This window comes from Phoca vitulina, unplaced genomic scaffold, assembly GCF_004348235.1.
Source record: "Phoca vitulina isolate PV1807 unplaced genomic scaffold, GSC_HSeal_1.0 scaffold54, whole genome shotgun sequence".
In the NCBI taxonomy this organism is placed as follows: Eukaryota; Metazoa; Chordata; class Mammalia; order Carnivora; family Phocidae; genus Phoca; species Phoca vitulina.
This window is the reverse complement of record NW_022589757.1, coordinates 2,420,978-2,435,922: the sequence shown is the minus strand read 5'-3', so window position 1 is coordinate 2,435,922 and position 14,945 is coordinate 2,420,978. Positions and strand designations below refer to the sequence as shown.

General features: G+C 43.6%; 1 protein-coding gene across 2 annotated transcripts; it reads right to left on the bottom strand.

The window, feature by feature from the left end:
• Positions 1-2,929: 2,929 nt before the first annotated feature.
• HNRNPU (heterogeneous nuclear ribonucleoprotein U) lies at positions 2,930-13,673 on the bottom strand. Of its 2 annotated transcripts, none has more exons than XM_032389273.1 (14): positions 12,737-13,673; positions 11,738-11,849; positions 11,580-11,653; positions 9,402-9,541; positions 8,731-8,830; positions 8,203-8,315; positions 7,410-7,673; positions 6,991-7,110; positions 6,466-6,594; positions 6,209-6,377; positions 5,686-5,940; positions 5,197-5,381; positions 4,791-4,862; positions 2,930-4,371 (listed from the first exon to the last, which is right to left on the bottom strand). In XM_032389273.1, exons 1-14 carry the CDS (start codon positions 13,425-13,427, stop codon positions 4,318-4,320), a joined length of 2,478 nt encoding a protein of 825 aa, XP_032245164.1. In that variant the 5' UTR covers positions 13,428-13,673; the 3' UTR covers positions 2,930-4,317. The 2 variants fall into 2 exon arrangements, with proteins under 2 accessions (XP_032245164.1, XP_032245165.1); XM_032389274.1 differs by having other exon boundaries at positions 12,794-13,673.
• Positions 13,674-14,945: the final 1,272 nt, after the last annotated feature.

The window sequence follows — 14,945 nt, the reverse complement described above, 5'->3', positions numbered from 1 at the left end:
CTACTAAGCCTTACAGACTAAATTAAGTTCCTTAGGCAACCTAATTAATTATATTCAATCACCTATATTTTTAGTCAACTGGTTAGGATGGGACAGTACATCCTTACTTCCCACCTATCTAAAGCACTCTTATTTTGGGGGGCTCCAGCTGCCCACATGTTGAAATCAACAAAGTGTGACCACCAAATAAAATAGCATGTTTTTAGCAAAACATAGTAAAAATATACTATTAAGGTAGGTTATTTCAACTATTCAACTTCACATATACAAAAACTTTGGAATGTTAAGATATTGGGGATCCTGGGTTTTTTGTCCTACCCCACACTCTCAAGAGATACATACTGTATCCATCAGCACACTTTTAGGTCACTTCCAAAATAATTCTGAAGGGTTTATTTTAAATATCAAGGTTAGTAAATTAGTGGAGAAGCAGCTGGACAACAGTAGGGCTAAAAAGAAGATTCAAATCTAAAAATGATCCCAACAAAAGGTTCCACATATCAAAAGGGCACTGTAGTTTTAAGTAAGTTTAGGCTATTAAGGATTTGAAGAGACTGGTCTCCATTGACTAGTAAATCCAAATTGCTGTTTAGGGAGAGCCAATGCAGGTAACCCTAACTTAATATCCTTTAAGGCTTGTGCGTAACTACTGCAACCTATTGCCAAGGCCGGAACACTACGTATCCTTGCTTTTTACCATTACTAAAAACATTTAAACTGAAACCAAGTTTCTCTCAGAGCCCCAGAAACATGAACAACAAAGTTTAGATTCAAACCATTTAAAAAAATTTAGGAGAAAATGGCTTTACAAAAAATATCGTATTCATCTTTCCACAGTATTTTACGGAATATTCTGGGGGGTGGGAGCGGAGAATCATTCTCTGCTACAAGTTCCACCCGCTTTTTAAAACACATTTTATAGTTACATGTAAAGAGGGAATTACGGAAACTGTTTTTAAGACGCACATGTATGTTTAATATCAGAAACTAAGACTTGGGCTATAAAAGATAGATTTACGCCTTCCTCAGTAGCAGCTTATTCTGGTTTCAGCTTTTTAAAAGTATCAGATAGACTCCCATAGACCTATCATCAGGTCTCTGTATGTGACAAGTCTGTACCACTGCTTAAAAAAGCTATGAAATACTTCATTTTTATTGGTGCAATGGGACTTAAATGATCCTAGGATAAAAAGCCAATTTATATTAACCTCACAGAAAAACAAGTCATTCAACTCGAACTGATACAAACATTAAATACAGAACATAATCTGTCCATGAATGTAAACTCTCCAGAAAGTGAAAAACATACTTTCCTGGAAAAATTTTAAGTACTTTTGCAAAGAAAACGGTCTTTTAAGAAGCTTCAACACCTCATTAGTGCTCAGGACCTCTAGTTTCATTGTCCTTATCGTTGGACAGGACCTACCCTAGGCAAATGTGAGCTTGTTTTGTGCATTTAATATGGCTTCGTCATTTCAATGTCAGACTGACTTGACTCATGCTTCATTCTAAGATTTCATCTTATTGTGACAGACCTGGGTATCAGGGCCAGAGGTTAGTCCTGGCCTCCTCGGTCCAAGCCAGAGCCCTCTGTCAAAGGCCAGACAGGAGTGACAAGATGTAACCTACCAGCAACAAAGAAAATGTTCTATGGGACAGCATGGGTTACTTCATTTCTATCTTGAAGTGTTTTGCCTTCTTTCCTCGTTAACCTATTCATGCTGTTTTCACCGGACCGTAGCTGACCAATCTGACCCAGCACCTGACTCAGGATGGTCGGTTTGACTCCCTGAAAAACTTTCTGGGGAAAGCACCACTCAAAGCAACCGCAGTCTCACAGGCAAAGCAACCGCAGTCTCACAGGCATAGCTGAGACGTGCTCAGAACCACGTCTTTAGTTTATCTGGTGTCTGCTTACCACAGACAGAGGCAGGCAAGAGGAGGGGCAAAGACTAAACCAAGTTTCTCATTGACAGATCTTACTCTGCCAAATGGCATTCCTTATTTTTCTCCCTTTCGCTTGCTTGCTATCTGCTACACTTCCTTCTTCTCAATTTCTTAAAACACTAAAATTATTTCTTTCCATACATATTAATTCTATCTTTAGACTGCTTCTGGAAATTTTAATGTTTTCCTGGACAGTATCTCCATCTATTCACCTTTCTTCCCAAAATTTTCTGGGCTACACAAGGCATGACAATCTACCAAAGTGTTATTTGGCCATTACTCTCTCCCACTGCGATTATTAGAATATGAATTCCGTTAAGTTAAGCAATTTTAAACTAGAAGATAGATCCAAGATTCTTCAAAGGTACCTAAAACACTGATTAGCAACAAAGCCTGAACTTTTCCCCCGGGTCAGTCTATGCAATCCTCGTAATTATAATGTACACCGAGAAATAGTTCACGCCAGCAGCTGCTACCAGTAAGCTAACTGCTAAAAACCAAAGCCCTCGAGACACTGCCTTGTACTGTTAAGTGTTCTTACGGTAATTACAGGATTAGCCTTTGTTTCAAAAATTTATCAACTAAACCTACACCACCATCTAAAACTCAACTCCAGCTCAGCTTGTAGCAGAATTCCTAGGAGTATGAAGAAGTTAAAGATCTGATTTAAAATGGCTACAACAAAAATCTAAGCAAACAGAAATATAAACAAACCTAAACTTACCAGAAGCAACCTGAAACACCACCAAAACACTAGACTGAAGTCGAGTTTTAGTTCTACAGTTTGACTCCTGATTCCTCACTTCACATCAGTGAGGGTCCTTTAAGATTAAGTGTTCTGTGCAAACCCAATAGAATTACAATTAGGGGATCTAATGTTGTCACATAGCTACGGTTAAGTTAGCAGTGTTGTGTAGTAGTGAAATCAATGACTGGCTCGCATGATGGCTTCTAAAAGCATCTCTTCCCAGAGTTTCATGTATTAGATAGGTGCGTATAAGATATTCGGTTGAGGACAGCCATTAGCATTTGGTAAAGATGGTAAACGGAGTGTTAACTTCTCCCAGCCAGTACACCATTTCCCCTCATTAAAATGTTAAGTCATCTGTGGGGGAGGGGAAGGAAGAATTCAACTTTACTTCATAATTCAAAGTCAATTGTCAGTATACATTTAAGTTTTTAAAACCTAAATGTTCCAAGTACAGAGTAAAGAATAAGCTGTCCAGAAAGCACACACTTAAATTTTCTCCTCTTGGGAGTTTTATAAAGGGATTTTGAACCTTGATGGCGAGAATCCCAAAACAAGAGTAAAATGAATTCTTTTTATTGCAAACAAACGTCTAAATTAATTTCTCCACCCACTTTCTTTAGAAAGAAAAAGAAATCAGCAGGCTAAGGAGATACCCATTCAAGAACTGACATGATTAAAAATTAAGATATAAATGGGTGACTCACAATGTCATTAGCTTACAAAGATGGTGGAGTAAACTACTACAAGCACACTAGTTATACAGTATTTTGTGGGAGAAGGGCATACAGACATAGCTAACTTCATATAGATCCCATTAGACAACTGGATTTACAACAAGTTTTTTTAATAAGAAATGGGCAAAGCCAGCTTTCTTTTCAGAATCAAAATGCAGAACAAATGGAAAAAGTATGGTATTGAACCTTCACAAGTTTGAGCCTCCACAAATAATGCAACCAAGTTTTACATTTTTAACAGCCCTTCTACATACACTCCATCTTCTCTATCTTGGTTCCAAGTTTTATCTTCATTCCCAATTATGCCAATTCCATTGTTATTTAAAAAAAGAAAAAGCCTTCCCAGTTATTGTCGGAAACTACTCTTGAAGCCTTCCCCCTCCACTACTCAGCAAACTACAGAGAGGATGGAGTGTACTATGAGCAGTACAGAGTCTTATGCAATTCATGAGGACTACTTAGTCCTTACATGAATCTGGTTGCTAACATTTCTATTATATTGTGACAATGACTCCCGACTGTTATCTCTGTGAGAAATGGGGGGAGTAAATTCTTAATAAAAGACACCAGGTACAAAGCAACATTTTACTTTTGTTGTGATAAAAAAAAAAAGTCACATTTTACAGATAAAATGTAGAACCCTGAAATACTGACACATTCTCTTATCGTGCACAATGCTGAGGTTCTCTTACGATTCACTTTAAAACTGCAATTAAAAATGTACAAAAAAGAAAAGAAAAAAAATCAACCCACAAAGCTTCTAAAAAAGGAACCCGCAGGCACTTCCTCTTGTGGAATGTTTAAAAAGTTAGCCTACTAAAGAAAACAGTCGACTTCTTGTGAAGGTTTTGGAGAAATATGTATCAGTTCGTTTTATTTGGGTATTCAATAATATCCTTGGTGATAATGCTGACTCCATGGCTTCTGACCCCAGAATTGCTGTAAGAGAAAATTTTTTTTTTAAAGAAAAAACATCAATAAGCCACTCAAACTGCTTTTAGGAAATGACAATCTAATTCAGAGTAATTGCTGGAAACAAATTTATACCTGTCATACCTCTGATTTCTACCAAACCAGATTTAGTTAGTATTAATCCCATTATTATCAATAAAACACATTACAAAAAGAAAACACATCATGACTTGGTTAGTTTATACAATTAAGGCTAGCAATAAAAAGAACCGTCTGTATTAAAGAATATTTTATTATATAACGTTAAATTACAGCAAACTCCACCTATATTCACACCTTGCCCTGTAACACTTATCAACACTCCAATCCCTGGACAAGTTTTTCAAGACTGCTTCTTAGGAACTTCAAATACAATTAGTGTCCATAGCACATAAGAAGTTACTTACACCCTGCTGCCACTGGTTGTAGCCCTGAGATTGATTTTTGTAGCCGCGATTGTTTCCTCGTCCTCTGAAGTTCTGGGGAGGGGGGTGAGAGAAAAAGCCATCTTTGAGAACTCAGCACGGCTTGTCAGAAGGTTTGTATGTGGGGGCCAGCAGCACAGAAATGGGTCGGTTGCTAGAAATTATGAAGCTCGGGGCACCCTCTGGTTTGTTCTCAGGCGTACAATTCATTCATCTAAGGCATCCCCTGACTCAATGCTAGTTCACCTGAAAATCGAAGTTCAGCGGGCCTCATCCTCTCTTCCGTCACCGCGCCGCTTCCGATTCTTACTGAGGCTGGGGGCGTGCCCCTGCCACCCCCCAAACTGAGTCCCACGGTCAGCAGGCCTGGAGGGAATTCAATCCTCACCTGGTTGTAGTTCCCTCTGTTGGGCATCCCACCTCTGCTGTAGTTGCCTCTGTTGGAGTAGCCGCCTCGGCTGGGGAACACAGGGCCACGAGGGTACGGGTAGCCAATGCCGCCGCTGCCCCCGCCACCGCCACCTCTCTGGGGCATGTTGCCCCTCCGGTTATAGCCGCCGCGGTTCCCAGGAGCTACAAAGAGAGCATTAGTTTAACAGCGTGTTCACGGGACCACAGGTTCCTCCGGACCAGTCCTGTATTGGAGGAGAAAATCACTTCCGAAGACAAGCACAATGTTTAATTTAACCACTCACATAACCTACATGTGTTTATCAAGTCACAACATTTTCAACCAGTTCCTAGGGCAGCAGGATCAACCCGAGTTGAATGTCCTAGGTCAAACTCCGCTAAACCACATACAGACCCCAAATGACGAGACTCTCATCACTTGTTTCCACCCCGAAGCAAACAAGGCCCACACTCCAAGCCAACTTGCCTCCTCCTCGGAAGTTGCCACCGCGCATGTTGAAGCCACCACGGCCTCTGTGGCCACCGCCTCTGTTGAACTGATTCTTGCCGCTCTTATTTTTATTGCTCTTCTTCGAGCCAGTGTTCTGTTTCTTTTCTGGCGGAAGCGCCTTTTTGCTTTCTTCCTTATATTGCTCCAGAAGTTTTTGGGCTTCCTCCTTCTGCAGTTCAACGTAGGTTATTTCATCAAAGCACTCAGCTACCTCGGGCAGCGTGAAGTTTCCTACAAGGAATAAGGTCAGATTAGCTTAAAAGCCCAAGACTCCACAACCCTGAAGCCTAAACTCAAGTGGCTGTCATTCTTTCAAACCACACTATGCTGTCTACTCCTGGTTTACTAACATGTTTTCCTAAAAACAGAAATAAACACATTCATTTATGTAGAGCGAACGTGACTCTGTCGAACAGTATCACTGGCAGATGACGTTCATTCGAGTTCACAGACATAAATCACGTAAGATTTAACACAGTAATAGAATTAAATTCCATGCCTTTCATTTTGAGGACTGCGTGTTCTGGTAGGTCTTTTCCCTCGACTTCTGCTTTCTTCTGTGTTCTTTGCTTGTAGTCTTCATCTTTCGGGCAAACTACAACAGCTTTTCGTTGGAAGCCTGCAAACAGGCACATTTTTCTCCTCTGGGCAGCAGCAGACACGTTTGTCTTAAAAACAAAGTTTATAAACCCAAATATTAGCTCAACACCAAACCCAACAATCCATTCCTTTTTCAACCTCAAAGCTCCAGCTTACCTGATCCAGAATGAAATTTCGCTTCTTACGGGCAGCAATCTCAATAAACTTTCCAAGACACTGGGGAGCTCTCTGCAACAGCGTGTTCAGTTTTCCAGTATCAGCCATCTGCTTCTTAAACCCTGCCACCTATTTTAAAAGTTAAAAAGTTCTTTGAACTTGTAAGTGAAGCCTATTTTTTCTACTATCAGCTTAGATGTATGTGGAAACCAGACATTTGCTAATTTAAACACTGCCTTTCCTCATTATCATTATGAAAAGGATCACTTTACCATGTAATAAAATCCTCTGCTGTTCACTTCTTCTTTAGCTACTGAAAGTTGATAGTTCAAAAAATTTTATAGAAAAAATAAAACCTAGCCACTGGGAGGCACTTTACCTTACACCCTTCTACTTTAAGTACCCAATTTAACTTTGACAAACTCCTATCTCTAAAACACTAACAAAACGCATAAAGACAACAGGCAAAAGAATACTTCTGGTCTTTTTAAAATGCTGAGATCACACCCTAAATATTTTACTTACCATCATTTTATCCATTATGGTGTTTGTTCCAAGAATGTTGTATTTACCAGGATTCTCTGCTGCATGTTTAGTAACCCAGGTGGTTTTCCCAGCTCCTGGCAAACCAATCATCATAACAACCTACAACAGAAAGGAATGGTATTCCGCTATCACTAGAGCCATCCAAGACTTCCTTACACGTTTTTAAATGCACAAGAACCCAGTTTAGATTATATATATAAATTTCCATTGCCCTAAAAACAAAGGAATTTTTGGAAACTCAACACTCTAAAGAACACAGCTAACTAAAAGAAAAACCACTGGCTGCTAGCAACGGGCATGGCAGAATGAAACAGAGCAATCATCCAGATCTTCCAAGTGTCATTATTGCCAAACAGAAGTAATCTTCAAATGCCTTAAAAAAAAAAAAACCCACTTACCTCACAATCTTTCTTCTCTTCAGGCCCCTTTGGTCCTCTAACTCGATCCTCTAAGGGGACATTCTGGATAAAAGTATAATCTTCCGGTATCGGAAAATATGGCTTTTCCTTCTGACCAAAATTAAATTCAACCGCACAGTTGTGGCAGAGAACATGCGGAAAGAGTGGCCTTCCAGCAAGAATTTCCTTACTGATTTTGAAGGCAATGCCAAGATCTTGCCCATTCTTTGCATAGGAGAGTTCTACTTCATCACTTTCAAAGTTCTGTTGAATCAGAAAAAAATTAACCGTTTTAATCTGCATCCTATAAACTTTAAAAAAAAAAAAAAACTACTTCCAAAAAAACTTCAAAATTTAAATGAGGAACGAAGCATATCCTATAGAAAGCATATTTAGGTTAAATGTTAAGGGACTTTATAACAGTTATAAAGAATGAAACACATGTATCTAGAAGCAGAAACAATGCTGCCTTAACAGCCTAGATTTTCAGGTCAACTTCATGTTAAGTAGTTTTCAGTCAAAATGGTTAATGTTGAAGGCTAACACTGATATACCTTTAAAAAAATTCCTAGCTGGGGGAACCTGGGTAGCTCAGTCGGTTACACGTCTGCCTTTGGCTCAGGTCACGATCCCAGAGTCCTGGGATCAAGTCCCGCATCGGCCCCCTGCTCAGCAGGGAGCCTGTTTCTCCCTCTCCCTCTGCCTGCCTGTCTGCCTAATTGTGATCGTTCGCTAAAAAAAATTCCTAGCTAGTAATTTCTCACTTATATACATAGAAATTTAGCCGACTTACTGCAAAACATGTAATCACATCATTTTCATCAAATTTCTCTCCATAATCTTCAGTCTCACAGTTGCATGTTTTTATTCCTTTAAGAGAATACCCATAAGAAAATTCTTCTTCACCTAAGAAAATAATTAACTTTCATGAAATCGATTGTTTGAAACAGTCCAATGACCCACATATTTTAACATTCGAGATGGAGGGAATCAAAAGAAATGAGTATATAATCTAACATTCTTCCACTTACACTTTATCTAGATGAAATTTAACGAGCCAGGTGGGTTATGTAACTATTTGAGAAACTTCATTACCATGGGATAGTGACTTTTAACCCACTCATCATAAAACAAGTAATCGTAAAGGAAAAAAACCTGAAAGTCAGCTGATACCTACTACAAGCTAGTAGTATCATCCATGCCTAAAATACTAACAAAATGGATATAAAACAGGCAGAAGGTTTAGAATGCCTTGGAGTGTAACTACTGAAATCACACCCTAAACACGCATCAGCACATACTACTCAAATGGGAACTTTACCAAGCAACATTCCACTTGTGGTTAGTGACCAGCCAATCCGAACTTCATGTATGTCAATGTCTTTTGTATATAAATGCCTTACTGGGATCTTCTCTGTAACCTGAAAATCAAATCATAAATGATTACGAGGAAGATAAACCTTTCATCTGGGTAGTGGGCTAATTCTTCTCTAGTTACCAATACAAAGACACCCATTCTACCCCACCATCTTTCCCCTACATTTACAAGAAATTTAAAAATTGACAGAGAAGTTTGGAACTTGGAACTAAAAAGGTTCAAGTCAAGTCCTTGGTTGACTCACATTTAAAAGAACAGTTAATGTTTCAAAAATTACAGATTCTCGACTCAAATCCAATTAAAACATACATTTAACATGTTTTGCTCTGGAACAAAACTTGAAGCCTAACCAAATTATTTTTAAACCCTTCGCAGGCCTTTCAAGTGCCTAATAAAAAAAGGAGCACCCTAAATAAAAATAGGCTGACTCTACCAACACAAATTTGACGTTAGCAGATACGGTTGAACTGTTATAGAACAGGTTTTCCAAGCCCCTCTTCTAATCCACAGAAGCTTCAAAGATAAATTCCATTCACACCTTTGTCAGGCAAATGGAAACTCACAAAGGTTCTTAAAAAAAAAAAAAAAAAAAAAAATCACAAAACTGCATTTACCTTCATCTCAAAACAGACTTTGCCTTTTGACACACCATAAGATGCCCTTCCTCCAGCCCAAAGAAAAGCAAAACTCTCCATAGTGAGGGAAGAAGCACTGAGGCGGTCTCTTGATATTTTAAAATGTAGATCACAATTATCTGCAATTATATCAAATACCATATTATTTCTTTTGACATCCAATGTAAATACATCTGCTACATAGACAAAACCTGGTTATTACATTCTTGCATAGTTCTAAAGTTGCATGGAACACACTGCTTCTACAGATCATGCTGCTGTTCTGATCTTCACTTTAAGCCCCACTCCCACCAAGTCACTCTCACCAAATTATGAACTGAAGTGTAAACTGCCTACAAAACCAAAAACACCAAGGTTTAATGTGTATTTTAAATATATAAAATAATCAAGACAATGTGACAGGGATACATACCTGCTCTGCTCTTTACCTTGATTTAGAGGCAAGCAGTAGAGGATAGCAGGAAATCAAAGTGAAGCATGCCAGAACCAGGTAGAATTTACCAGTGCCACAAAAAAAACTGAAGGGAGGCCATGACCACATACTTTAAAATACAGGAGTATGAGCTGTTGATCTGCACTTTGTAATTTTACAGGGGCTCTAGATTCTAAATTCTTTCTCAAACTTGTGAGGAAGGCAGCCTCAACCTAGCAAAGTGCAAACCTGGTTGTCTAACACTGTTAATATTACAGTATTTTAAGTCCCTTTTCCCCAGGCTTGCCAGTTGGTCAGTAACAACAGGGGATTATCCACTCCCCGGATTACCCAAATCCGAAAGGTCTTTAACCTAGCTACCTCTGGGTCAGTGGCTCATTAGCATGCACCTTCTTGTTCTCACCTCAAATTAAAAAGCTGTTTTAAGTTTTTATTGATGAAAGGAAATTAGATCTACAGTTTGGAATTCTCCTTAAATGAGCTTTAATTTCAAAATTCCTATCACTGGTAGAATTTTCGATTCAACAACTGCGTTTGAACCCAATATAGATAGCAATACATGAGTTGACGTTCCTAGGTAATCAGCTAAAAGCCCATCTACTTTGAATAAGTGTTAACTTCTGCAATCATTACTTCACTACCTTGCCAATTCTGACTTAGTTTGTATTTAAGCAACCGAACTATTTAAAATAAAATTCTCAAGTTAACTATTTTTCCACGTGCAGTTTTTTTTTTCTTTTAAAAGACTCCCTTAGACTACCTGTAAAGGATATTTAATAAGAAATTAAGAGTTAACATCTACAGTCTCACAAACCTAATTAAAAGTAATTTGTATCCAAAAACATAGGAATCTAAACTTTAACTCCCTAGATCTATGGGGCTGGTTCACACCTTACTACCTACTTTTCAAGCAATTATTTCTACACTTTGTTCTATTTATCAAAGTGAAAAAATTGTGCATTCTGATCAAATACTAAACCAACAAAATGTTTTTATACAAAACCACACATCTGACAGCCAAGGCCCATTTAGAGGTTTGCAATACTTCCTCATACTCAATTGCAACCCAACTGGGTAAAGTAGCAGTGTTTACAGCGCTGCCATTGATACCATTCGCTGCTGAAGAAAGCTAGTAGCCCAGTGATAGCCCACTGCTGCTGCCCCAGGTCTTTGGAAGAAATCAACTTATGTTAAAGCAGCAGCTACTGAACTGGAATTGAGAACAAAAGAGCAGTTATTGAAAAAGTAATATTACAATCTTTTAGAATAGGGAATAAACTTGTGTGCTAATGGGAAAAGTCATTAATACATATTAACTAGCCCAAATAGCTCACTTAATTCTACCAAAAAAATGAAATTACTTTATTGTAGGAGCCTATAAGGACAAGTTACAGGTAATCTTACAAGTTTCCATTAGCTAACTAAACCCAAAACTGGCATTCATTTTACATTCCTACAAATGCGAACTTTCTAGTCATAAAAAATACCACCAAATTGCTGGAACCTGTAAAATTATCAATACGACACAACTGATGCTGTACTAAATATTTAGCTACCAGAATCTGAATACAACCCATCATCATCTCCTTGCTTTTAAGAGAAACGGTTTACACTGTTTTCTGCATTTAAGTTCAGCACACTGAGTTAAGTTCTCTAACGTTTTGGAACCAAAATCGCCACATTTAGTAACTGGGGGAGGAAAGGAAAGAAACAGCTTCACTTACAAGTATCAAGACAAACCACTGTGTCATCGAAGTGCTCATCTTCTTCTTCAACAGGTGGCTGAGGAGATTTGGCTCTGAAAGACAGAATTGTCTCCTGATTCAGCTTTTCCTACCCAGGAAAGAAGGGGGACGGGTAAAACTAGATCGGCATCCTCTACCTGCTATACTTGTTCTCTTCAATGTACTCAAAATATCCACGGCCATGATCTTCTCGAGGTCTTTTCACCCCTCTCTTTTTATCTCCGCCTTTCTGCTCTGTTTTGCCGTCTCCTATAACACACAACACCCCTAACATAAGGGGCCAAGCCGCGACACAACGGGGGGGTGGGGGGGTGGGGAGTCCCCCTCCTGTTTGCGGACGCAAAAAGCCCGACTCTCCCGTTCTTTTTTGTAAGCGTTTTCAATCGACGAATCCAACGCGAATTCAAAGAACAATCAGCTTGGAACCGGCCTGGAGTTAGTGACGCACTCCAAAGACATTCCTAATTTTGCCAGCCTACTCGAAGGTTCGAGAAAGCTCCTGGAGACCAGCGCGGCCCAGGCCCCGAGCCCACGTGTATCCCGAAGAGAGTTCAGGAAGGGGGGAGGGGCCGGGCCAGCCCGCGCGCCCTCCCCGCCCCTCCCCCACCCGGGCCCGCGTTCCCCGCGGCCGCATTGTACTGATCTTCCGCCCCGCTCTCCCCGCCCGGCCCCTCCCGCCGGAAGTGACGTCACGCCGAGCCCCTGCGCTCCTTGCACAATACCGCGGCCCAGCGCCGCCAAAGCGCGCCCGCCCCGGGCCCTCGGGCCTCTCCCCTCCCCCCGAGACATGTGCCCGCACCGCGCGCACGCAGCGCGGCGGCGCCACCGCGAGCCGACGGGGCTCCCGCCCGCCACCCGCCCGCGGCTCCTCCCCCTCCAGCGGCAGCTGCAGCTCCCCCCCGGCTCTCTAGCCACATAATGGAGGCGCCGCCGCCACCGTCGCACACGCCGAGCCCGAGGCCGCCCAGGCCTCAGAGGGCGGGCGGGATTCCCCGCGCCCCCTCCCCCCCCGCGCCTCCCCCGCGGCGGCCCCCGCCCGGGGCTCCCTCCCCCCGGCGGGGCTCCGGCAGGCCTGGGGCATGGTCCCCACCCCGCGCGGGCCTCCCGCCGCGCGCAACGTACAACGCAGCACTCACCCGCCGCCGGAGCCCCGGGGCGACCGCCGCCTCCGCCGCCTTCCGCCTTCTTCTTACCTCCCGCCTGCTGCTGGCCCTGCCTCGCCCCGGGCGGCGCCACCGTCACCGCGAACAGCGAGGTGGGGCCGCTGCTCTTCCCCGCGGCCTCCTTGGCGGCCCCGCGCTGCTGTGGGGGCTGTTGCTGCGGCGTCGCCGGCGGTTGAGGCTGCTGCTCCCCGTGCCCGTTCTCGTCGCCCGCGCCTTCCTCCTCGTCACCGAGCTCATCCTCCCCTTCCTGGAAGCCCTGATCGTCGCCGTTCTCGTCTTCCGAGGCGGCCTCCTCCTCCTCCATCGGGCCCGCGTCGGCCGCCCCCGCGGCCCCGTTCTCCTCCCCTAGCTCCATCTGGTCGCCATCCAGGGCGGCGATCCCTTCCTCCTCCTCTTCCTCCTCTTCCTCTTCCTCGTCGCCGCCGGCCGCGGCCTCCTGCTCGAGGCCTGCTCCCGAGCGCCCGGCGGAATCCCCGCCCAGGTCTAGGCTGCCGTTCCCGGGCTCCATGGCGGGGCGGCCCCCGGCCTCCTCGTCGTCCAGTGCGGCCTGGAGTCGCTCCATGAGCTCGGCCTTGAGGCCCTTGTCGGAAAGGCGCCGCTTCTTGAGCTCCTCTTTCAGCTCCGAGACCTTCAGCTTTTTTACATTAACAGGCGAGGAACTCATGGTGAGGGCCCCGATTCACCGCTAGGCGCTGGCTCAAACTCGGCTCCGCTCACTCGGCCACTGGTGGCGGCTGCTGCGGCTGCTCCTCGGCCCGGGCGGCGGCTGCGGCTGCGGCTGGAGGTGGGTTCGTGCTGCAGAGCGGACCCGCCTGGTGTCGAACGGCGCCAATTCCTTTCACCGAGTTCGCGAGGGAGACGCGGAGACTCGCCTGGCGCGAGCGAGCACGCAACGTCCTCTCGCAGGGGCGGCGCCGCGCACGTAATATAGCCGCCCCGCCCCCTGCCCTGACGGGAGCGCTGCGCAGGAGGAAAGCCGGAGCGCGCCCGCGCCCCGCCCCGCCCATTACCGTACTTCCCTCCCCGCCCCCACGCCGAACCCGCCGAGAGCGCGGCGCAGGCCGCGCAGTGCGCTTCCAATTGGGACCGAGCAAATGGAGGAGAAGGAAACCGCCTTTCAGTTAAACCGACCCACTGCAGCCTCTGTTGGTTTTCCTAGTTCTCTGGTGGCAGCACTCGGCTTGCTCGTTGCCTCTCCAGCCCGGAGGCCGGATTCACCCAGAGGCGTGCAGGCCTCGACTTGGCATGTTCCACTCGAGCCCTCCACCTTTTCTTCCATCTTAGATTTGCCTTCTTATCTCTCTCTCCAGCTATTTGTTTGAAACTCCTTGAAATCTTATTTCCGTGTTGATTTGTGCGGCACAAATTGGCAGTTACTGTACGCGGGAGGTTTCTTCCTCTTCAAATATGGTTTAATTTTCCTAAGTCCTGCCTTGCGCACTGGATTTTAAGTTCGGGAAGGGCGAGGGCAGAGCATCTCTTTTGTCTCTTCCCCGACCCCTGATGCAGGGCTGGCTTCGGGAGCGTGATCCTCTCTACTCCATGCTGCAAAGGCGTGCTGGGCAAGCCTCCTCAGGGCCTCTGCTCTCATGCTGCTGAGAGCCAAAGAAGTTAAATTAAGCTTCAGAATGGCATTTCTGAGTTTACTACCCAGAGAGACAGACCTCTGCAAGATTAATGCCGTCCAACTTAGGACCTGGCCATCCAGTCATGACGTCCCAGTAGCTAACAATGAGACCCAGCCAGATCATACACTCTGCTTCTACTCCTAATCCCGTAGAAATATTCCTGAATAAATCATGCTGAAACTAATAAAAGCTCATGACAAAGGGCTGGGATTTTGTTTTAAAAAAAAAAGAGATGATCACTCTTGAAAAGAAATCTGTTATTTTGGCATATTTTAATAGAAGTTTAATTTTTCTCTTTACTAAATAAAAGGCGTGTTCTTGAGGTTTTGCACAGGGGTGCCAGAATTTAGATTTGTGATAGAGGGGAACATCTTAAACCCCAGAAAATCTGCACAGTGACTAGCCAGTGTTCCGGTATCTCTGACTAAGGAGGTCAGTTTTACCCACTGCTTGGTGCTTTATAGCTGGCCCAGTAACGCTGCCCCAATGTTAATTTGAAATTGGAACAATATGAACACTGTCCCATAGGCTAGCATGATTTAACCGATTAATAA